This window comes from Salmo salar, chromosome 01, assembly GCF_965601325.2.
Source record: "Salmo salar chromosome 01, fSalSal1, whole genome shotgun sequence".
Taxonomy (NCBI): domain Eukaryota; kingdom Metazoa; phylum Chordata; class Actinopteri; order Salmoniformes; family Salmonidae; genus Salmo; species Salmo salar.
In genome coordinates this window covers 44,069,346-44,095,733 of record NC_138291.1, presented here as the reverse complement: position 1 = coordinate 44,095,733, position 26,388 = coordinate 44,069,346, and the positions used below count along the sequence as shown (strand labels likewise).

General features: G+C 45.7%; 1 protein-coding gene across 3 annotated transcripts in view; it reads right to left on the bottom strand.

Moving 5' to 3' along the window:
- slc25a21 (solute carrier family 25 member 21) overlaps positions 1-26,388 on the bottom strand; it is a 209,440-nt gene that overhangs the window by 31,615 nt on the left and 151,437 nt on the right. For all 3 annotated transcript variants that reach the window (XM_045717979.2, XM_014197922.3, XM_045717980.2), the window contains exon 4: positions 15,168-15,251. In XM_045717979.2, coding sequence (XP_045573935.1) covers positions 15,168-15,251 — 84 coding nt within the window. The remainder of the gene's footprint in view (positions 1-15,167; positions 15,252-26,388) is intronic.

Sequence of the window (26,388 nt, the reverse complement as noted above, 5' to 3'; positions counted from 1 at the left end):
CCTGCTGGCCTTACTGGGTGGATAGGAACATTAGCCTGCTGGCCTTACTGGCTCTATAGGAACATTAGCCTGCTGGCCTTACTGGGTGGATAGGAACATTAGCCTGCTGGCCTTACTGGGTCTATAGGAACATTAGCCTGCTGGCCTTACTGAGTCTATAGGAACATTAGCCTGCTGGCCTTACTGGGTCTATAGGAACATTAGCCTGCTGGCCTTACTGGGTGGATAGGAACATTAGCCTGCTGATCTTACTGGGTGGATAGGAACATTAGCCCGCTGGCCTTACTGAGTGGATAGGAACATTAGCCTGCTGGCCTTACTGGGTCTATAGGAACATTAGCCTGCTGATCTTACTGGGTGGATAGGAACATCAGCCTGCTGGCCTTACTGGGTGGATAGGAACATTAGCCTGCTGGCCTTACTGGGTCTATAGGAACATTAGCCTGCTGATCTTACTGGGTGGATAGGAACATCAGCCTGCTGGCCTTACTGAGTCGATAGGAACATTAGCCTGCTGGCCTTACTGGGTGTATAGGAACATTAGCCTGCTGATCTTACTGGGTGGATAGGAACATCAGCCTGCTGGCCTTACTGGGTGGATAGGAACATTAGCCTGCTGGCCTTACTGGGTGGATAGGAACATTAGCCTGCTGGCCATACTGGGTGGATATGAACATTAGCCTGCTGGCCTTACTGGGTCGATAGGAACATTAGCCTGCTGGCCTTACTGAGTGGATAGGAACATTAGCCTGCTGGCCTTACTGGGTGGATAGGAACATTAGCCTGCTGGCCTTACTGGGTCTATAGGAACATTAGCCTGCTGGCCTTACTGGGTGGATAGGAACATTAGCCTGCTGGCCTTACTGGGTCGATAGGAACATTAGCCTGCTGGCCTTACTGGGTCGATAGGAACATTAGCCTGCTGGCCTTACTGGGTCTATAGGAACATTAGCCTGCTGGCCTTACTGGGTGGATAGGAACATTAGCCTGCTGGCCTTACTGGGTCTATAGGAACATTAGCCTGCTGGCCTTACTGGGTCTATAGGAACATTGGCCTTACTGGGTGGATAGGAACATTAGCCTGCTGATCTTACTGGGTGGATAGGAACATTAGCCTGCTGGCCTTACTGAGTCGATAGGAACATTAGCCTGCTGGCCTTACTGGGTGGATAGGAACATTAGCCTGCTGGCCTTACTGGGTGGATAGGAACATTTGCCTGCTGGCCTTACTGAGTGGATAGGAACATTAGCCTGCTGGCCTTACTGGGTGGATAGGAACATTAGCCTGCTGGCCTTACTGGGTCGATAGGAACATTAGCCTGCTGGCCTTACTGGGTCGATAGGAACATTAGCCTGCTGGCCTTACTGGGTCGATAGGAACATTAGCCTGCTGGCCTTACTGGGTCGATAGGAACATTAGCCTGCTGGCCTTACTGGGTCTATAGGAACATTAGCCTGCTGGCCTTACTGGGTGGATAGGAACATTAGCCTGCTGGCCTTACTGGGTGGATAGGAACATTAGCCTGCTGGCCTTACTGAGTGGATAGGAACATTGGCCTTACTGAGTGGATAGGAACATTAGCCTGCTGGCCTTACTGGGTGGATAGGAACATTAACCCGAGCTATTTAGGAGGGATTTCACACCTGGCACACATTATTGTCTAGTTCTGTTTTTCCTGCTGAGGGGTGCCCTATACCTGCGCCCAGAAGGGAGTAGTTCAAAGTCCGGCTACAGGGGGTGGCTTGGGTCTAAAATAATTTTGTGAGCCTTGCGGAGGGCCCTGACCTTAAAGATCTCATCCAGGCCTGTCTGTTTGACTCCCAGTACCTTGCTTGCTGTGGTGATAATACTTCTCAGCATATTTCTCTAGCTGACAACGGCATTGCCAAACCAACAAACAATACAAAAAGTTCAATTACTGTCAGTGAAAGATTTCTAAAACAGAGTCAGTATAGTAAAGTATATTAACATTAAAAGATCCCAGCTTTTTGAGAAAGTACAGTCTCTGACCCTTTTTGTAGATCAGGTCTGTACATTTACTCCTCTGAAGCTTATTGTCCAAGAGGACACCCAGATATCTCTATTCCTCTACAATCTCTATGTTCTGACCTCTAATAGATGTTGCAGAGGTAGGTGTTGTACGCTTCCTGAAGTCTATGCACATCTCTTTGGTCTTGTTGGTATTGAGGACCAAGTGTGATTCGTCACACCGCCTCTACAAAGTAATTTAGGACCGGGCCATGTTTGTCCTCGTCAACATGTAACAGGCTGATCAAGTCAGTGTCATCAGCGAACTTAACGAGGTGTCTGTCAGGATGGGAACTAGTACAACTATTAGTGTACAAGATGTACATCTCGTCACCACCTTTACCTTACCTTGACCTGCCTATGGCTATTATTGCTCTTTACGTGGAATATACTGGTTGATTTTGGTCCAAACTGTGCTTATGTTACCCTGCTGTCAATCATGCCTATGTACTGTATATGGGAAACCTTCTCCACCTAAAAAGCATAAGAAAGAGTATGGACACCCACCATCTCAGAATGTTCTGAAGTCGTTTCCCAAGTTAGAAACAGATAAGAGTAGCATTCCTGAAACATTATTTTGTTGAAATATAATTTGGTCTCTGACAAAATAAGCTAATTGATTGCACCCAAATGGTCTATTTTAATATATAGGATTCATATAATCTTCAATATTTAATATCCGATTTGGACCATCATTCTTCCTAATAATGAGTAAGACATGAGGAATCCGCTAAAAAAAATACTTTGAATAGAAATGGCTAATTTGGGTGCAATCAAATTAGCTTAATTTCTCAGAGATCATATTAAATTTCAACAAAATAGTGTTTCAGGAATGCTAATCTTAGCGGTCTCTACCTACATAAACGATTTCAGAACAATCTGTGTGTAGTGGCCTTCTAAAGTGACATGGAATGACTCGTATGTTATCCATTTCTGCAAAGAAAGCACAAAAAGGTGTTGTATGCATTAGCAGTTCCTCCACACCTGTCCTTATGTGACAACATACTGCACACAGAACGCATATCACATCCTGAACGTATATCACATCCTGAACGCATATCACATCCTGAACGCATATCACATCCTGAACGCATACCACATCCTGAACGCATACCACATCCTGAACGCATACCACATCCTGAACGCATACCACATCCTGAACGCATACCACATCCTGAACGTATATCACATCCTGAACGTATATCACATCCTGAACGCATATCACATCCTGAACGCATATCACATCCTGAACGCATATCACATCCTGAACGCATATCACATCCTGAACGCATACCACATCCTGAACGCATACCACATCCTGAACGCATACCACATCCTGAACGCATATCACATCCTGAACGCATATCACATCCTGAACGCATATCACATCCTGAACGCATACCACATCCTGAACGCATACCACATCCTGAACGCATACCACATCCTGAACGTATATCACATCCTGAACGTATATCACATCCTGAACGCATATCACATCCTGAACGCATATCACATCCTGAACGCATATCACATCCTGAACGTATATCACATCCTGAACGCATACCACATCCTGAACGCATATCACATCCTGAACGCATATCACATCCTGAACGCATACCACATCCTGAACGTATACCACATCCTGAACGTATATCACATCCTGAACGCATATCACATCCTGAACGCATATCACATCCTGAACGCATATCACATCCTGAACGCATATCACATCCTTTTATGTCACTGGTTCTGACCTGGGTTAAAATACTATTCGAAATCATTTCTAAAACCGCCTGTGCTTGAGTAAGCTTGCCTAATGAAATATAACCAATAGAAACATCCCAAAAGTGCAACCACTACCCACCTGGCATTCCAAAGCGAACACTCAAAGTATTTGAAAGATTTCAAATAGTATTTGAACCCAGGTCTGTATTGGTTACTCTGTAGGTAACACTGTGTAAACCTCCACAAGCACCCCACTGGCCTTCCCTTTCACTCCAAATTGACCGCCTGCCTCAAACAAATCAAGACAGGTAGAACAGGTCTAAATCTTTATACCTAAGTATAACAGTAAACATGGTCCCCACCTGCTTGCATTTAGGGGACAGGTTTAGATTATTCCAAGAGACCTCTGGTATCAAGTTGAATATTTGATACTTATTGAAGCACTGGCTGTCTCCTTGTTTCCGTTCTTGGATTACCTGCCATTTAGGGTCCTACCTTTCCACTGCCCTCATCTCATCTGGAAAAGAAACTATTTTCTCACATCAGAAGATTGTGGATGTATTTAGAATACTTTATTTTAAAGTGGAACTAACAGCGTTTTAACTACTTCGCAGATATGAAACAGACTAAAAATAGGTTCTATTTGTCTCAGAATTCCATGACATATGGTAAGGCATTGTTGGCAGAATAGATGGATGCAGTTTAATGCATGATTAATATAATTCACCAATACATGTCTTGGTAGTCCAAAAAATATTGCTATCAGGTTATAAATCACAACTGGTCTGGTACATTGTTTGCTGCCTCCACCCATTCGGGATGCACTGTTTCAGTTTGACTCAATATTTAGAACAAAAACAGATGACTGTAAATAAGGCTGGGTATGTAAATACAATTAAACAAAATACAATCAAATGATCACAGGTCAGTCATAACGTAGCTAATAGGCCCGCGGGCCGAATAGGACACACAAGCGGGTACAAATGAGTCAACAGTTGAGTCATCTACTTTATGAAATTACAGCCTGATGCGCTTGCATTGGCAAATTCAACTTCAATTGCGCTGCTTTTGTGTGTCCGGTTTACCGCGCAGTGGAGGGAAAGTACAGACGCATGCAACAGTCCTAGCTAGGCTACTAAAATGTTTGCAGTCTGGCTTCGGGAATTTTTACACTTTGACAATGAATAACCAAAAAACCTAACCTGCAACAAAACACCATGCAAAGGAGAAACATTGCCCTAATACAGCAATATCTGAGCTGTAGCCTAGGCTGGCTACTCAACTACAAGACATGCTGAGCGCATCATACAGCAATGCTGCGTTCAACCGCAACAGTGATCCATGCAGTGCAAAAAAAATGAAAAACATGTTATAAGTTTAAACCTTAAAACGTACAGCTACGTTTTTGTTATTTGGAGTTGTTAAATACTTTTCGATTAGGGTAGCAGCATATTATGCACATCTGCAAGCATAGCAGCAAAGGCTTGACAAATATGATTTATCTCTTATTTTGTTGTAATGTTAAAATACTATATACATGTACATAATTGGACATTATAAAGGGCCACATTTTTTACAAATAAAACAATGCCCAGTTTGGGTCGCAGTTGCAGTTTTCTTTTAGAAAAACATGTCTGGCCGGCGAATTCATTGTTCTTTCAATAAGGCCCATGCACTGACTGGGTTTGACACCCCTGGGCTAGCGTATCCATTTATGTACCTAGTTATTTATTTGGCAAGCTAAAAACACGAAACCTAATGTTAGCTAGCTAGCTACTAGCTACTATAAGTCATTCCCAACATTCTATGAATTTATGCAAACGTGAAAACAACCATATCTAAGTGCTCGCTTGTCAGAAAACGGAAAAGTAGGTGTCATATTCTGTCTGGGGGTGTATATGAAACAGATCTTATTAAGATATCATGTTGCTTAAACGCTGTCAGTTCCACTTTAAGGGAAAAAACATAATGTTTATTTGGAATGTTCTGATATTTTGAACCAACTGATATGGACCCCAATTACATTTTCATAGTTTATTAGCTTATTCTTCTTGGAAGTTTCTTTATTCATAAGATGAAGTGGGTGGAGAACAAACCCCTATTTAATTTACAACTGAACATTTTTTTTAATGAAATCATCAGTAAATGTGAAAACAAAAAAGCAGTATAGGTACCAAAATACAATACTTGTTGACAAATGTACATTTTCTTTTGCAGTTCATGTACTCTTGTCTGTATATTTACTTTTATTGTATTGTGTTATTGTTCAATAAAACAAACAAAAAAATAACATCATTTTCTCAAATCAACCATAAAGGGACAATCTCGGAGTTGCTACAACCGTTTTTTTGACTTATAAATGAATGATATATATCCATTGTTTCTTGAAGAATACACCTTATAAATGCCTCATGAGCTTAGTTCAACTGTCACATCAGAACCCAAAATATAAGCTTGTTTTACTCCATTTTCTGTAAACATTGGAAATGTAAACAAAACACCGTTTAGCCTCAAAACACCGTTAAAAAGATCATTTTGATATCATGAATGTTCAGTCCTTGGATCCATAGCTCAGTTTATGAATTTGAGAGTGGTTACATTTCTCCATGCCCATCCCTCAGGTTTTCACCCGTTTGTTATTGTTTCAACAGCGGATTGGCTTTTTAAGTGAAACAGAGTATTATTGTCCTCTTTAGGGATAACGATACAAAGACAGAGTTGCTTCCTAAAATGAAGTGCTGGTTCAGGTACGCTAAAAGTGACCTCAGTCAGTTGTCTGATAAGCAAATAAACTGTGCGATCTAGTTATATAAACGTGAACCTGACACCAGTCTTTGCCACAACGCTGCACTGGAAGCCAATCTTACCAATTTAATTGCTGGGAATGATAACCCTATTCATTCAAACAGACACTCTACTCAGACTCACTATCGTAACATTAATCCTATCTGAGGTTTGCAGTGACATTTGTTTCTTGGAATGGAAATGAAAGTTCCACAGAAGATATCGAGTTCCGGAATCCTTTTGTGACAGTCAGCCACATTTGCCCGCCTGATTACTTGGTATCGATAAACCATGAGCACATTTGCATTGCTAAATGACGGCCATTGTCTTTTCATAGCTCTAAGGCACGTGCGATCATTATGCATGAGATAGTAGTTGGTGTGAAACCTGCATAAACAACTAGAGGAAGTACAGTTACTACCACCTGTAACAACCCTGATGTTATGACCTCTATGATACTGCCTAATCACTAGGCTGGGTAGTCTTTAATAAAACCTCTGGTGTTGGTGGAATAGACTGTTTTTCCCCCCCTCATTTGAATGTGTGTGTTTTCAGAATGAGCTGTGGTTCAGTGCGGCAGACAAAGTAGACTGCTCTGTTCTGCTCTAGGGGTACTATCACTAGCTAAATCTCGACTTTCTGAAACCATAATATTGACACCTGTAAGCCAAACGGCCGATAACATCTCCGCGTGTTGTCTTCCGAGGCGTGTTTCCACAATAGAGAAGCAGGGGTTCCTATACCATCAGTCACGCTGGCTACACCGCCCTGTCCTCCCTGTCCACACGCATACATGTGTTCTATATCGATACACCCTACACTCTAAGACATACACATTCTGTAGGCTATATCCCCTCCTCTTATTATTGGGGTCCAAATGGATGGCTGTTAAAGCTTAATAACTTTGTAACTGCTCAAAACGGCGGATATTTAGTCAGGATCATTATGAGATGACAGTACGACATTACAAGGGAGGAAAACATGCTCATGACAAGTCTCACAAAGCCTTGCAAGCCCATAATGAAGGGTTACACTTGTCATCCGTAGTAAAATGTTACCAATTGTTTCGCATACACAGAAGGACGGAAGATCCTGGTCTGTGTCTTGTTTGTCCATGCAAATACCAACCACAGATTTCCCGGGTGTGGTCAGTCTACATAGCCACCAGGTGAGAAAGGAGGACTGACATTTGTTACAGACAAACTCAGAGCTCATGTGACCGAGGTTCATTTGAATCCTGATTTGATTTTAAATGTAAAATACACACTAAGTCCCTTTTTGGCTTTCCTAAACAAATTTTCTCCCATGGCTACTGAGGCTACTGTGGGCCCAGCTGGCCAGTGTGTGTGTGTGTGTGTGTGTGTGTGTGTGTGTGTGTGTGTGTGTGTGACAGAGAGCGTACATAGTCAGTGGTTTGTCTTAGATTTTCATAAAACTTAACCTTCCTAAAATCATAGCATCCATCTGTTTTAAATGCTCAAAATGACAACACAAAGCGAGAAACAAGTCAAATCAGATAATGGAGCTATAAGATGACAAACAAGACGCGATTAACAAGATAAGAGTGCTAATAAATTCAATTGAAATGTGGCAATGCGATAAATCTTTGTCGAACAACAACCAGTATTTGTGGTTGAGAAAGCCTTGAATAATGTGTTGAATAGGCTACTGTTGCTCTGGTTCGGTCTCACACCGGCTGTACCATGAGAAATAGGAAGGGTCACAAGCAGGACATTCTCTCCCTCTTCAACAACCGGTAAACAACCTGCATGCTTCATCTGCAAATATTGCTGTTTCCCCAGTGACTGTTTTAACCTTGAAATTGCCTGGAAGAGAAACCCAAGGGAGATGAAATAGGACTCAAGGCACACCGGTCAGGTTACATCACAAAAACACTGCTCTTCTAGAGGTCATCAACAACTAATCGGACACAACCAATAAACCCACCAACTGTTCATATGAAACTACTGAATTGCATACACCTGGGTTCAAATACTATTTGAAATCTTACAAATACTTTGAGTGTTTGGTTTGAGACTGCCCCCGACGTGTGCGGTTTACATGATTTGGGAATATTTGGGGGGGGGGGTTGATTGCGCCAGGCAAGCTCAATCAAGCCCAACTAAAGTAAATGAAGAAGAGGAGGAAGTAGAACAGAGAAGCAGGAAGGTGATTTGGTACTGCCGGGCAACCTGAGGGGAGTGAGTAGGAGGAGGATATCAGAGCTTCTGGAGGTGGTTAACCCACAGGACTGTAAAAATCCCCTAATGCAGGGTGACGCAGCTATGAATCTAGCTGAGGGCTGATAATATAGTGACTAACAGAGAGAGGGGCGGGCTGAGAATATACTGGCAGGCTGGTTGAAAGGCTGTTTGAATCGGGACGGCTGAGAATATACTGTCAGAGAGAGAGAGCGAGGCTGTTATAATGTGAAGGCTGAAAATATACTGGCTGTTTTTTTTTTTTTGGCTCCAGACACAGACACTTAGCAGATGAATGAAGCATGCTCCCTGCTCCCGCACTCAGCCGAACCACGTGGCGCCACACAACGCAGCAAGATGAGTGCCGCTGAGGCATTTCACACAGCCGTACATGTCACAACCACTTGCATATATAGATACACACACACACACACACACACACACACACACACACACACACACACACACACACACACACACACACACACACACACACACACACACACACACACACACACACACACACTTACAGGGAACAGATAAACATTTTTACGGAAACGGACTATTACTTCATAAAAAAACTTGATTTAAAAACTTGATTTAACACTGAAATCATTTAGTAAATGTAGCTACAGTATTTCTACGCTAAAAGTGATACCTGGAATGTGCGACTTCCCTTTTCAACATCCTTTATTCCGCCATTATCAATATCAAAACCAAGGAAGTGTTTTAGGAACTGAGTTACAGATGGGAAGATTTTCATTTATGTGCTTTCCTTTTTAGCTTAATTGCCAAGCTGGTGCTGAGGGTTTCAAGTTACTCCTCCGCAGCCTGAGACTGACAGACAGAGAGACAGAGTGTTAAGTCGGTGTTAGCTCAGTCCTCGGCCTGAACCGACAAGAGCCGTTTATTTTTAATAATAATTCCACAACAGTGGAGCCCTGGTAGTATTTGTATAAATTATAACTAAGTGGTTAGGCCTGGAGGTGATCTTGGTACTAGCTACTGGAGAGTGATTACAGACTCAGCCAACATATACTAACACTGATAATTGGTCTATAGAGAAGAGAGAGAAGAGCTGCTTTCCATGGGGATAATACGCGGCTGCTGAAGACAAGCACATGAAATACTGTACTATACTCTCTATAAATACTATAACAATTACAGAGTATTATTGAAGACCCCAAAGACTAATTTCCCATCGAGAAGAGAGAAAAGCTGCTGTCAAAGAAGAGAAGGGGAAAAAGGAGACCAAAAAATATATTTTATTAACCTGCGTGTCGTGATCACATTTGGTGTGGGGGGGACAAAATCAATTTGCACATGATGACGTGCGGGTTGTGTACGGTGTTAGGCCTATATATCACAGTGTCAAGGCATATGAACTAACATGTTATAGAACAAACAAAGCAATTATCACAACACGTAGGTTGTAATATGGATTTTGTTTTTCAGGCTTGGCTTCCCCAGTGATTTTACACAGGCACTGCTACTGCCTACATCAATGAAAAATAAGGTTGAATAAGCTTGAAAAAGAATAATACACCGCAGAGGGAGAAACAATTAAACACAAATAATTACAATTACATATTTAGTTGAAGTCGGAAGTTTACATACACTTAGGTTGGAGTCATTAAAACTCGTTTTTCAACCACTCCACAGGCAAGTCGGTTAGGACATCTACTTTGTGCATGACACAAGTAATTTTTTCAACAATTGTTTACAGACAGATTATTTCACTTATAATTCATTGTATCACAATTCCACTGGGTCAGAAGTTTACATACACTAAGTTGACTGTGCCTTTAAACAGCTTGGAAAATTCCAGAAAATTATGTCATGGCTTTAGAAGCTTCTGATAGGCTAATTGACATCATTTGAGTCAATTGGAGGTGTATCTGTGGATGTATTTCAAGGCCTACCTTCAAACTCACTGCCTCTTTGCTTGACATCATGGGAAAATCAAACGAAATTAGCCAAGACCTCAGAAAAAAATTGTAGACCTCTACAAGTCTGGTTCATCCTTGGGAGCAATTTCCAAACCCCTGAAGGTACCACGTTCATCTGTACAAACAATAGTACGCAAGTATAAACACCATGGGACCACGCAGCAGTCATACCGCTCAGGAAGAAGACACGTTCTGTCTCCTAGAGATGAACGTACTTTGGTGCGAAAAGTGCAAATCAAGCCCAGAACAACAGCAAAGGACCTTGTGAAACAGGTACAAAAGTATCTATATCCACAGTAAAACGAGTCCTATATCGACATAACCTGAAAGGCCGCTCAGCAAGGAAGAAGTCACTGCTCCAAAACCACCATAAAAAAGCCAGACTACGGTTTGCAACTGCACATCGGGACAAAGATCGTACTTTTTGGAGAAATGTCCTCTGGTCTGGTGAAACAAAAATAGAACTGTTTGGCCATAATGACCATCGTTATGTTTGGAGGAAAAAGGGGGAGCCTTGCAAGCTGAAGAACACCATCCCAACCGTGAAGCACGGGGGTGGCAGCATCATGTTGTGGGGGTGCTTTGCTGCAGGCGGGACTGGTGAACTTCACAAAATAGATGGCATCATGAGGTAGGAAAATTATGTGGATATATTGAAGCAACATCTCAAGACATCAGTCAGGAAGTTAAAGCTTGGTCGCAAATGGGTCTTCCAAATGGACAATGACCACAAGCACACTTCCAAAGTTGTGGAAAAATGGCTTAAGGACAACAAAGTCAAGGTATTGGAGTGGCCATCACAAAGCCCTGACCTCAATCCTATAGAAAATTTGTGGGCAGAACTGAAAAAGTGTGTGCGTGCAAGGAGGTCTACAAACCTGACTAAGTTACACCAGCTCTGTCAGGAGGAATCGGCCAAAATTCACCCAACTTATTATGGGAAGCTTGTGGAAGGCTACCCGAAACGTTTGACCTAAGTTAAACAATTTCAAGGCAATGCTAGCAAATACTAATTGAGTGTATGTAAACTTCTGACCCACTGGGAATGTGATGAAAGAAAGAAAAGCTGAAATAAATCACTCTCTACTATTATTCTGACATGTCACATTCTTAAAATAAAGTGGTGATCCTAACTGACCTAAGACAGGGAATTTTTACAAGGATTAAATGTCAGGAATTGTGAAAAACTGAGTTCAAATGTATTTGGCTAAGGTGTATGTAAACTTCCAACTTCAACTGTAATTAGCTGAAAATGCAGATAGTCTGATCGCTGGTTCAATCAGAATAGGCCCAGAATGCCAAGCCTGTAAGGAGCAGAGGACAGCAGGCTGACTGAGGAACATCAGACCACAGGTGGGGAGGACAGATGCCCACGTGGTGGAGTAGCATGTATAGGAGCTGTGGACAGCAGGCTGACTGATGCGGGTATACTGACAAAGTCATCTTAATGGCATGTTTTATTGCGTCACTCCTAGCTGGCTGAGAGGCAGATACTCTCTGCATCAATGACACCAAATACCCAGCATACCAGTAATATTTTCAACCACCAACTTGAAGGCCTGTTTCCTGTAATGGCTGAATTGCATCTCCTGTTGCCCAGCAGGTGAGCCCTGCTTGCTGGGATGCCATTTCTGAGCAGTACAGCCCTCCTGGCTGAATATTTCCAGAGACATAGCACTGGTGCATTCCCTTCTTACACCCGTGTCTCCTGAAATGCCAAGCATCCTTACCGTAAAAACTAAATCTAATCAAATCAAAATGACATCAAATCCAAGTTTAGAAAACCTCTACACAGGATACAGCGGGGTGTAAATGGTGCAATATAATGACATGCCTACCTGCATGCTACCTCTCAACAGTGAAATATCAAAAATATAGAGCAAAAAAGTAACAACAGTAACACAATAAGGTAAGTGGTAAACACATATTTAAAAGTATAAAAGTAGGAGTAAAACTAGCAGTAACGGTATGTACTATGAAATGTGCTATGTCATCAAATGGTTATTTACAAGTAGATAAAGTGAGAAGTCGAAATAACAGTAATACAGACACATACTCAAACACACTCACCCACGCACGCGCACGAGCGTGAGCGCACACACCATAGGGGCCTCAAAGCTCATCACTAAGCTAAAGAGCCTGGGACTAAACCCGCACTATTTTGTATTGACTGCTGCTACTTGCTGTTTATTATCTATGCGTAGTCACTTCTCCCCTACATATGACCTCAACTAACCTGTACCGCCGCACACTGACTCGGTACCGGTACCCCCTGTATATAGCCTCGTTAATGTTGTTGTGTTACTTTTTAAACTTGAGTTTATTTTGCAAATATTTTCTTAACTCTTATTTTTTGTTAAAACTGCATTGTTGGTTAAGGGCTTGTAAGTAAGCATTTCACTGTCAGGTCTACACCTGTTGTATTCGGCGCATGTGACAAATACAATTTGATTTGAATGTATTTGATTTGACACACACACACACACACACACACACACACACACACACACACACACACACACACACACACACACACACACACACACACACCCAACAGTAGCAGGGTTTGTGGGCTGTTAGCCAGCAAAGAAGTTCCCCAACTGTCACCGGGCAGCCTCTCAGCACACACACGCGCTCACACATCAATTTTATATCCACTATAAAGCTGTCGGCTGTCCATAAACAGGCTGAGTGGCACACACTTTCACCTGGCTCTGTACACTGTCTCCGTCTCACTGCCTTGTCACAGGACCAGAGGGGAGGGAGAAAAACCCTTTCACCAGAGAAAGAGAGAAAGAGCGAGAGAGACACTTTTACCAGAGGGATGGCGAGTGAGAGGAAGAGAGAAGCCCCATGTGTTGTATTATTTCAGAGTGAGAGTATTTCAGAGTGAGTTCTTCTTACTGAAAATGTAGCAAAACGGCACTCGATACCGAGCATTTACTTACCTCTCTGTTAGAAATAGAACTAAATGTTGGATAACCTCCCTAATGAACAGCAGGTTGGCATTTATTGCCACGAGTCTTGTCCTGGAGGCAGAACTGAGTGATTTCCCCTTAGATACAGTGCCTTCGGAAAGGATTCAGACCCCTTGACTTTTTACACATTTGTTACGTTAGAGGCTTATTGTAAACTTGATTAAATCACTTGTTTTCCTCAGAAATCTACACACAATACCCCATAACGACCAAGTGAAAACAGTTTTAGACATTTTTGAAAATGTATTACAAATAATAACAGAAATACATTATTTACATAAGTATTCAGACCCTTTGCTATGAGACTTGAAATTGAGCTCAGGTGCATCCATCTCTGCAGCACTCCCCCAATCAGGCCTTTATGGTAGAGTGGCCAGACAGAAGCCACTCTTCAGTGAAAAACACATGACAGCCCGCTTGGAATTTGCCAAAAGGCACCTAAAGGACTCGCAGACCATGAGAAACAAGATTCTCTGGTCTGATGAGAGATCCATGATGAAAACCTGCTCCAGAGCGCTCAGGGCCTCAGACTGGGGCGAAGGTTCACCTTCCAACAGGACAACGACCCTAAGCAGACAGCCAAGACAACGCAGGAGTGGCTTCAGGACAAGTCTCTGAATGTCCTTGAGTGGCCCAGCCAGAGCACGGACTTGAACCCGATCGAACATCTCTGGAGAGACCTGAAAATAGCTGTGCAGCAACGCTCCCCATCCAACCTGACAGAGCTTGAGAGGATCTGCAGAGAAGATTAGGACAAACTCCCCAAATACAGGTGTGCCAAGCTTGTAGCGTCATACCCAAGAAGACTCAAGGCTGTAATTGTTGCCAAAGGTGCTTCAACAAAGTACTGAGAAAAGGGTCTGAATACTTACATAAAATGTGATATTGAAGTAGTATTTTTTTATTTTTTTTTGCAAACATTTCTAAAAAAAACAGTTTTTGCTTTGTCATTATGGGGTATTGTCTGTAGATTAACATAACAAAATGTGGAAAAAGTCAAGGGGTCTGAATACACCGATGGCCAGCTGCAAAGTCAACATTGGCTATATTGAAAAAATTCATGAAAACTAAAATGTATTCAAGGTTAGGCATTAGGGTTAGCAGTGTGGTTAAGGTTAGGTTTAAAATCAGATGTTATGACTTTGTGGCTGTGCCAGCTAGTGACCACTCTGCAGAGCTGCCTCCAGAACAAGATTCACGTCGAAAAATGCTAACAGGGAAATCAGAATACAGACAACAACAACAAAAAACGATTGAAAAACATCAACGATCATTTATACTAGAGGTCACCATCGTTTCAGTTAAACTCCCACCAGGTGGCACCTTGCCATGTTATTTGTCTACACACTAAATAACATAGGAACACATACCTGTTTTAGAGGGAAACATGAGGGTATACATTGAATGCCTCAACTGTGCTGAGTACAGGAAGACTAGCTATACCGTGTGCGATTAAGGTTAAAACAAGGTGGACATGTCTACAGGCTGGCAGTACACTTACCCTTCATTGCGGAAGACAGTTCTAAAGCAGTCAGCGAGGCTCTTGTAGTTGTGTGGATCACTGGTGCCTCTCTGGATCTGAAACCTGACAGACGACATTTCATTAGAACAAAATGCAATACGCACTGAGTACAGCAAATATTAGGAACAGCTTAGTTGGAGAAGTGACAGGGCTGGTCCCTGAGAAACTCTCGTCTTGGAATATTGATTACATGCATGTCATAGATTGATTTCAAAAGGGACATCATCGTCCTAATTATCATGTAAATGTCCACACTTATCCATTTACTCTCCTCCCTCTCTCACTCCCTCCAAGCCTCCCTCCCTCCACTCCTAACCACAGGTCCCTCCAGCCCAGAGGAGAAGTCAAACATTTACTTAACCCAGCCTATATCCAATTAGCCCCTCAACTCCCCAGCACCAGGACCAGGACCAAGCTTTACGTAGCTAGCTCTGAATGCTGCTAACACGCTAGTAAGAAGCATTGTAACAGCTCCTGGGTTACGTGTAAATGTTTTAATATGATAGAAGCAGTGGATGGGATTTTGTGTTGCACTAAACATGCTGCTAAACCCCCTAATAAAGACGTCTGAGCTCTGTGTAAATCTTTTACATGATACAACCGGTGGAAGTGAGCGGATACAGAGAGGTGTGCGGTAAGGGCTGGGGTTTTGGTGAGGGGATGGCTGAGGGCTGCAGTGCATTGGCGAGGCTGGGGGCGTGAGAGCTGTAAACAGGGGTGGGTTGGGGGCCATCAAGGCTGGGGTATTATTGAGAGGATGGTTCGGAAGGGTTAGGGTTATACATTCTATATTTTGGGAAGAGACTCATAGACCAATGAAATGATGGCACAGTGAACAGAATCACAAATCAGCACATTAACTTAACAAAAGCACCCCTGAGCATTACAATTGTTATGACAAACAACAGGAAGACTGAGGAAAGAAAGACAACGCGAGACAGAAGAGGGCTCAGCGACGGAGACATAGTGGAGAGGAGTCTGGGAGGAAGAAGAGAAAGATTCTCTCCTCGTACGGCTTTCAATGGTAGGTCATGAGGTCAGCAGTAAGTCGTCCAGGCGGGTGCCTGATGTAGCCATAAAGGGCCACGGGTCCTAACAGGGGAGGATGGGTGAGGAGAGGAGGGGGAAAAGAGTAAGAAGGGGGAGAGGAGAGGAGGAGGGGGGAGGAGAGGGAGAGGAGTAGGGGTGATAACAGGGGAGGAAGAGGAGGTTGGAGAAGAGTGAGGACGGGTGAGGTTTAGTGCGGTGAGCAGACCTCATATCGTCAACACATTAACATCTTACAGTGAGTGTCCCCAAAATCCTATTTGGTGGATTCCCCAATAGCTTGTAACCCGTGGCTGAGCCCAGGTTAAAACAGAGTAATACACAGACGTCCAACACCATATTAAAGACAAGAAGAAAAGGAGTGGAAGAAAAGGGGGACTATGAAAGAAAGGAGGGCGGTGTTGGAGGGATGTATGGGGGAATTGGGGTGCCGTAGGGTGGGGGCACACCCAGAAGATTTAAGACCAGTGGGGCTTGTAAACAAATTCAAATCGAGCTTAATTAAAGGCATATGAGTCCAGGGTCAAGGCTTGAAGGGGTCCTGTCCCTTAGTAACCCCCGATCCCTCTCTCTCCCTTTCTCTCTCGCCTCTCTCATCTCTCTCTCAGAGCCAGTTCGGGTCGGGGGGTTGGGGGAGAGGTGGAGTGAGAGAGAGACACAGAGGTGGATCGGAGACAGAGATGGAGAGAGCAGGGTAGAGGTGGTAGGGCCATGGTCCGGTCTCAGCCCCCTGACCCCGGGGTCAGCTCATTTCCTCATGGCCCTTCTCTACCCTGCCATAAAACCAGGACCAAACAGCTAGGCTCAGGGAGGGAGAGATAATGGGGAGGGAAGCTACAAGCCTCAATAGGAGAGGAAGTAGGAGAGATAATGGGGAGGACGACCAGAGAGAGGAGGCAATGGCCCTGGAGGAGAAAGAAGCCTCGAGTAGAGAGGAGGAGGAGAGATAATGGGGAGGACCACAGAAATAGAAACCAGAGGAGAGGAGGCCTGTGGGCGACTACCTACTAGTGTTGCCTTGCCTTTCACGATCAACGTGAAGAAGTGCTGAGATGACTAATACTGATCATGACGATCGTCATTTGCCCTGCAGGAGAATATCGAGTTTGACAAGGCAAGGTTCTGTAGAGTAAATAAGCAGCTTTCTGAAGTAGACACGGAGCTTCCAGTGTTAATGTGAGCCAGACGAAACGCTGAGCGCTGAGCGTTTTGGTCGACTGGTAAAGAGCGAGATAAGCTGGCGTCAGCAAGTGACTCTGCTCTGGCGGACCCTCTCGGCCTTGGATCCTTGGAGCCAGGAGCAGCCGGCTTGGCGTCGTAAACTCAGCAGACAGACAGACAGACAGAACAGGAACCAGAGGAAAGCCCAGGGGCTTCTTTAAAACATCACACTCCCAGCATCCCTCTCTCCCTCCCTCTCTTCCCGGGCCAGAACCGGACGAGATGTACTCAGAGGTGATGAGATGTGGGAGTTCATCGACAGTCACTTCCCCTCTCTACTCCCCTCCTCTCCCCTACTTTGACAGTAGTCAATTCTCCACTCCCAAGGCCCCCCCCCCCCTCCACTCTTTCTGGCCTTGGCCCAGTTTTACAAGCCTGGGAGCTTCACCATGAGACTGGCCAGGTGAGGGGTGAAGGCCAGGGCAGATTAGGCTCACAGAAGCACCACAGACTGGAGAATAGCATTCAGGGTTAAATAATCCTCCACCCCTTCACCTCTCCACCCCAACCACCTGACCCCAACCTCCCTATAAAAAGACACAGATCCTAGGCTGCGTCTCATATGGCACCCTAGTCCCTTTACAGTGCACTAGTTTTGACCAGAGCCCATCGGGGCCTATATAGGCAGAATCAGCAGTGTTTCAGGGCCAAACAGGGCAACATGGACCAGGGGCTGTGTCCCCCAACGTACCCCAGAGGTAATGGGGACCGGGGCTTGGGGACCAACCAATTCATTTATATATAAACTAGATGACTGACAGGTGCCGCTGTTTTGAAGTCACTGCACCTCCATCTTGACACTCCCCCACCATTATAAAAAAGATTTTAGAAGCTATAGAAACGCATTTATTAATGTCTACATTTGTTTTTGCCACATTTATTCTATTACAGACACCTGCATACTTGTAAATTGTATTATGCGAGCTAAACAAACAAAACAAAAAATAACCCTAAAGATCCTTATAGTATAACGTTCTAATGTTACTGTCCCCACTACAACAACAAAAATACTTAGATAGACGTCATTTTGTCCTTGAAATTTTTTTTGTGAAATACTGTAGAATTCCATTCATTCCTGTGGAGGACTGCTTCTTCTGAGGAGTGCCAATATGGCCGACCGGTGGCTACAAAGCCTCTCAGTGGCCAATACATAGAGTCAGAAATCCAAGCACACACACACACACGCACGCACGCACGCACACACGCACTCACGCACGCACACACGCACGCAAGCAAGCAAACACACATAATAATTTAAAAGAAATGCCGATGGGAAGGGGCAAGGGTTATTGGGTTGATCAAAAGGCAAGAGGTTTGATGGGCCTGATTTTAAAAGGGCAGGCCGCTCTTTTAAAAGGAGTCTTTTAAATTTGGCCTTGTTAAATTGTGTTGGGTATTCCCTATGCGAGAGGAGAGGAGAAAGGGGTGGGAGGAGAGGAGAGGGGAGGGGGGAGTAGGGGACGAGAGAAGAGGGAAGGGGGGTAGGGAACGAGAGAGAGGAGAGGAGTTTAGATGAGGAGTCGGGTAGAGAGAAGGAGAGGAGAGGTGAGGAGAGAGGAGAGGAGTTTAGATGAGAAGTCGGGTAGAGAGAAGGAGAGGAGAGGTGAGGAGAGGAGAGATGTAGTTTAGATGAGAAGTCGGGTAGAGAGAAGGAGAGGAGAGGTGAGGGAGAGGAGTTTAGATGAGGAGTCGGGTAGAGAGAAGGAGAGGAGAGGAGTTTAGATGAGGAGTCGGGTAGAGAGAAGGAGAGGAGAGGAGTTTAGATGAGGAGTCGGGTAGAGAGAAGGAGAGGAGAGGTGAGGAGAGGAGTTTAGATGAGGAGTCGGGTAGAGAGAAGGAGAGGAGAGGTGAGGAGAGAGGAGAGGAGTTTAGATGAGGAGTCGGGTAGAGAGAAGGAGAGGAGAGGTGAGGAGAGAGGAGAGGAGTTTAGATGAGGAGTCGGGTAGAGAGAAGGAGAGGAGAGGTGAGGAGAGAGGAGTTTAGATGAGGAGTCGGGTAGAGAGAAGGAGAGGAGAGGAGAGGGAGAGGAGTTTAGATGAGGAGTCGGGTAGAGAGAAGGAGAGGAGAGGTGAGGAGAGAGGAGAGAAGGAGAGGAGTGGTGAGGAGAGAAGGAGAGGAGAGGTGAGGAGAGGAGAGGTGAGGAGAGAGGAGAGGAGGGGAGGAGAGGTGAGGAGAGAGGAGAGGAGAGGAGGGGAGGAGAGGAGGGGAGAGAGGAGAGGAGGGGAGGAGAGGAGGGGAGGAGAGGAGGCACTCTATCATAAATGACATTTAGCACTTCAAACCCCTTCTATCCAAAATATTCATTGTAAATAATAAATATGATGGTTTTATGATGTAAATAGTTCCAGAGCCCTATATTTATTACATCTAAGATTAGAAAATACGTCATGTTCTCCATCGTAAATGCTTTAATAGCTTAGCGTCAGATAGTGGTTGTTTGTTAGTATCTATGTGGACAGTTCGCTATAGAGCCAGTCCCAGAGTCCCATTCCTGGTCTGTTAGCTTACACCTTCGTGTATGACAGAGTGTAAAGAGCCCTGACAGAACAGGAAATAAACGAGAGAGGTGGAAAGAGTAAATGAGTGGTGGAGAAAAATCGGGAGAGAGAGAGGCAGAAAGAGAGAGAGAGGCAGAAAGAGAGGGAGAGAGAGAGAAAGATAGAGAGAGATAGAGAGAGAGAGAGAGAGGGCGAGAGAGAGAGAGGGAGAGGCAGAAAGAGAGGAAGAGAGAGAGAAAGAGAAAGAAGACAGCGACCCAAAGAGAGTCAGCCTCTGCTGGTTATCCATCATCTGAGATCTGAAGTGCATAAGAGAATCCAGAAGGCAGCATTAAAAGGAAATCTTTTTTTTTTTACAGCCAGACAGTTAATTTTAATGAGGGAGATCATAAAGACGGCACAAGTCCAGAGCATCGGTACATGAGGTTAAGGGCAGATCAGCTTTCTAACCTAAAATGATACAACATGGAACTCAGAGGGCAGGGCAGCACCCAATCAGAGCCCCAGCTAGGGAGGACCAAATCGCTCATCAGAGCAGGAAGGGAGAGACCAAAACAAAATGGTTCCTCTAACATCCGCTGAGAGATTGCCTGGATAAATCACTACGTTACTGTACTGACCAAATCGCTTAGCGTAGAGCTAGTTAACGACTTGAATACATGTAGATAGAGTGACATCTTTACTGGATGTCCGCTGTACAGCAATGGATTACGGCCTTATCGTCTTATCAGCGCTCATAAAGTTAGACAATAATTCCAGGAGACATGCACACTTTAAAGTGATAGATTTTTAAAAAAGTCAACGACAGGGAAAAGTAATAAGAGTACTGTAAATCCATTCAGATATAAAACATTATTTCCTTGACAAACTGCTAGTGGAGAGAGAGAGGGGGGGGGGGGGAGGAAAGGAAGAGGAGGAGGCCAATAAAGCCAATCCTTTGGTGGGAAAGAGATAAAGAAGAAGAGGGGGAAGATGAGAGTAGGAGAGGAGAAAAGAGAAAGGAAGTGATAAACTCATGGCACTTGTGACCCCGGCAGGACTCCAGGGTTTTGGACTGGACCAGGTTGGGTTTCACCTGCACCACAGGCCCACTGGACCAGACAGAGAGAGAGAGAGAGTGTCGCAGAGAAAGAAAGCGTATACTGTAAGTGTGCGAGCCTCCACGTCTGACCAAGGTGTGTGGACAGAACCCAGGTTATGAAGGCGTCCATGTTATACGGGAGGTGGGGAGGGTGGATGTTACAGGTGACCACATATTCACAGCCATGACATCTCCAAGACATGACTACTACCGCTGCCTCATGTCTCCTACTAACCCTAACCCTGTTTCCTACTAACCCTGTTTCCTACTAACCCTAACCCTGTTTCCTACTAACCCTAACCCTGTCTCCTACTAACCCTGTCTCCTACTAACCCTGTCTCCTACTAACCCTGTCTCCTACTAACCCTAACCCTGTTTCCTACTAACCCTGTCTCCTACTAACCCTAACCCTGTTTCCTACTAACCCTAACCCTGTCTCCTACTAACCCTGTCTCCTACTGGCCCTAACCCTGTCTCCTACTAACCCTAACCCTGTCTCTTACTAACCCTAACCCTGTCTCCTACTAACCCTAACCCTGTCTCCTACTAACCCTAACCCTGTCTCTTACTAACCCTAACCCTGTCTCCTACTAACCCTAACCCTGTCTCCTACTAACCCTAACCCTGTCTCCTACTGGCCCTAACCCTGTCTCCTACTGGCCCTAACCCTGTCTCCTACCCACCCTGTCTCCTACTGGCCCTAACCCTGTCTCCTACTAACCCTAACCCTGTCTCCTACTAACCCTAACCCTGTCTCCTACTGGCCCTAACCCTGTCTCCTACTAACACTAACCCTGTCTCCCTACTAACCCTAACCCTGTCTCCTAATAACCCTAACCCTGTCTCCTACTAACCCTAACCCTGTCTCCTACTGGCCCTAACCCTGTCTCCTACTAACCCTAACCCTGTCTCCTACTAACCCTGTCTCCTACTAACCCTAACCCTGTCTCCTACTAACCCTAACCCTGTCTCCCACTAACCCTAACCCTGTCTCCTACTAACCCTGTCTCCCACTAACCCTGTCTCCAACTAACCCTAACCCTGTCTCCTACTAACCCTGTCTCCTACTAACCCTGTCTCCTACTAACCCTAACCCTGTCTCCTACTAACCCTAACCCTGTCTCCCACTAACCCAACCCTGTCTCCTACTAACCCTGTCTCCTACTAACCCTGTCTCCTACTAACCCTAACCCTGTCTCCTACTAACCCTAACCCTGTCTCCTACTGGCCCTAACCCTGTCTCCTACTAACCCTGTCTCCTACTAACCCTAACCCTGTTTCCTACTAACCCTAACCCTGTCTCCTACTAACCCTAACCCTGTCTCATACTGGCCCTAACCCTGTCTCCTACGAACCCTGTCTCATACTGGCCCTAACCCTGCCTCCTACTAACGCTGCCTCCTACTGGCCCTAACCCTGTCTCCTACTAACCCTGTCTCCTACTAACCCTGTCTCCTACTGGCCCTAACCCTGTCTCTTACTAATCCTGTTTCCTACTGGCCCTAACCCTGTCTCCTACTAACCCTGTCTTCTACTGGCACTAACCCTGTCTCTTACTAACCCTGTCTCCTACTGGCCCTGTCTCCTACTGGCCCTAACCCTGTCTCCCATTGGCCCTAACCCTGTCTCCTACTAACCCTGTCTCCTACTAACCCTAACCCTGTCTCCTACTAACCCTAACCCTGTCTCCTACTAACCCTGTCTCCTACTAACCTTAACCCTGTCTCCTACTAACCCTGTCTCCTACTAACCCTGTCTCCTACTGGCCCTAACCCTGTCTCCTACTAACCCTAACCCTGTCTCCTACTAACCCTAACCCTGTCTCCTACTAAGCCTAACCCTGTCTCCTACTAACCCTAACCCTGTCTCCCACTAACCCTAACCCTGTCTCCTACTAACCCTAACCCTGTCTCCTACTAACCCTGTCTCCTACTAACCCTGTCTCCAACTAACCCTAACCCTGTCTCCTACTAACCCTGTCTCCTACTAACCCTAACCCTGTCTCCCACTAACCCTGTCTCCAACTAACCCTAACCCTGTCTCCTACTAACCCTGTCTCCTACTAACCCTGTCTCCTACTAACCCTAACCCTGTCTCCTACTAACCCTAACCCTGTCTCCTACTAACCCTAACCCTGTCTCTTACTAACCCTAACCCTGTCTCCTACTAACCCTAACCCTGTCTCCTACTAACCCTAACCCTGTCTCCTACTGGCCCTAACCCTGTCTCCTACCCACCCTGTCTCCTACTGGCCCTAACCCTGTCTCCTACTAACCCTAACCCTGTCTCCTACTAACCCTAACCCTGTCTCCTACTGGCCCTAACCCTGTCTCCTACTAACACTAACCCTGTCTCCTACTAACCCTAACCCTGTCTCCTAATAACCCTAACCCTGTCTCCTACTAACCCTAACCCTGTCTCCTACTGGCCCTAACCCTGTCTCCTACTAACCCTAACCCTGTCTCCTACTAACCCTGTCTCCTACTAACCCTAACCCTGTCTCCTACTAACCCTAACCCTGTCTCCCACTAACCCTAACCCTGTCTCCTACTAACCCTGTCTCCCACTAACCCTGTCTCCAACTAACCCTAACCCTGTCTCCTACTAACCCTGTCTCCTACTAACCCTGTCTCCTACTAACCCTAACCCTGTCTCCTACTAACCCTAACCCTGTCTCCCACTAACCCAACCCTGTCTCATACTAACCCTGTCTCCTACTAACCCTGTCTCCTACTAACCCTAACCCTGTCTCCTACTAACCCTGTCTCCTACTAACCCTAACCCTGTCTCCTACTGGCCCTAACCCTGTCTCCTACTAACCTTGTTTCCTACTAACCCTAACCCTGTCTCCTACTAACCCTAACCCTGTTTCCTACTAACCCTAACCCTGTCTCCTACTAACCCTAACCCTGTCTCCTACTGGCCCTAACCCTGTCTCCTACGAACCCTGTCTCATACTGGCCCTAACCCTGCCTCCTACTAACGCTGCCTCCTACTGGCCCTAACCCTGTCTCCTACTAACCCTGTCTCCTACTAACCCTGTCTCCTACTAACCCTGTCTCCTACTGGCCCTAACCCTGTCTCTTACTAATCCTGTTTCCTACTGGCCCTAACCCTGTCTCCTACTAACCCTGTCTTCTACTGGCACTAACCCTGTCTCTTACTAACCCTGTCTCCTACTGGCCCTGTCTCCTACTGGCCCTAACCCTGTCTCCTATTGGCCCTAACCCTGTCTCCTACTAACCCTGTCTCCTACTAACCCTAACCCTGTCTCCTACTAACCCTAACCCTGTCTCCTACTAACCCTGTCTCCTACTAACCTTAACCCTGTCTCCTACTAACCCTGTCTCCTACTAACCCTGTCTCCTACTGGCCCTAACCCTGTCTCCTACTAACCCTAACCCTGTCTCCTACTAACCCTAACCCTGTCTCCTACTAAGCCTAACCCTGTCTCCTACTAACCCTAACCCTGTCTCCCACTAACCCTAACCCTGTCTCCTACTAACCCTGTCTCCCACTAACCCTGTCTCCAACTAACCCTAACCCTGTCTCCTACTAACCCTGTCTCCTACTAACCCTAACCCTGTCTCCCACTAACCCTGTCTCCAACTAACCCTAACCCTGTCTCCTACTAACCCTGTCTCCTACTAACCCTGTCTCCTACTAACCCTAACCCTGTCTCCTACTAACCCTAACCCTGTCTCCCACTAACCCAACCCTGTCTCCTACTAACCCTGTCTCCTACTAACCCTGTCTCCTACTAACCCTGTCTCCTACTAACCCTGTCTCCTACTAACCCTAACCCTGTCTCCTACTAACCCTAACCCTGTCTCCTACTAACCCTGTCTCCTACTAACCCTAACCCTGTCTCCTACTAACCCTTTCTCCTACTAACCCTAACCCTGTCTCCTACTGGCCCTAACCCTGTCTCCTATTAACCTTGTTTCCTACTAACCCTAACCCTGTCTCCTACTAACCCTAACCCTGTTTCCTACTAACCCTAACCCTGTCTCCTACTAACCCTAACCCTGTCTCCTACTAACCCTGTCTCCTACTAACCCTGTGTCCTACTAACCCTGTCTCCTACTAACCCTGTCTCCCACTGCCCCTAACCCTGTCTCCTACTAACCCTAACCCTGTCTCCTACTGGCACTGTCTCCTACTGCCCCTAACCCTGTCTCCTACTAACCCTGTCTCCTACTGGCCCTAACCCTGTCTCCTACTAACCCTAACCCTGTCTCCTACTAACCCTGTCTCCTACTAACCCTGTCTCCTACTGGCCCTAACCATGTCTCCTACTAACCCTGTCTCCCACTAACCCTGTCTCCTACTGGCCCTAACCCTGTCTCCTACTAACCCTGTCTCCCACTAACCCTGTCTCCTACTGGCCCTAACCCTGTCTCCCACTAACCCTGTCTCCCACTAACCCTAACCCTGTCTCCCACTAACCCTAACCCTGTCTCCCACTAACCCTAACCCTGTCTCCTACTGGCACTGTCTCCTACTGCCCCTAACCCTGTCTCCTACTAACCCTGTCTCCTACTGGCCCTAACCCTGTCTCCTACTAACCCTGTCTCCTACTAACCCTAACCCTGTCTCCTACTAACCCTGTCTCCCACTAACCCTAACCCTGTCTCCCACTAACCCTAACCCTGTCTCCTACTAACCCTGTCTCCCACTAACCCTGTCTCCCACTAACCCTGTCTCCTACTGGCCCTAACCCTGTCTCCCACTAACCCTGTCTCCCACTAACCCTAACCCTGTCTCCTACTAACCCTAACCCTGTCTCCCACTAACCCTGTCTCCTACTGGCCCTAACCCTGTCTCCCACTAACCCTGTCTCCCACTAACCCTAACCCTGTCTCCTACTAACCCAACCCTGTCTCCTACTGGCCCTAACCCTGTCTCTTACTAACCCTGTTTCCTACTAAGCCTTTCTCCTACTAACCCTAACCCTGTCTCCCACTAACCCTGTCTCCTACTGGCCCTAACCCTGTCTCCCACTAACCCTGTCTCCTACTAACCCTAACCCTGTCTCCCACTAACCCTGTCTCCTACTGGCCCTAACCCTGTCTCCTACTGGCCCTAACCCTGTCTCCTACTAACCCTGTCTCCTACTAACCCTAACCCTGTCTCCTACTAACCCTGTCTCCTACTAACCCTGTCTCCTACTAACCCTGTCTCCTACTAACCCTGTCTCCTACTAACCCTAACCCTGTCTCCTACTAACCCTAACCCTGTCTCCTACTAACCCTGTCTCCTACTGGCCCTAACCCTGTCTCCTACTAACCCTGTCTCCTACTAACCCTGTCTCCTACTAACCCTAACCCTGTCTACTACTAACCCTGTCTCC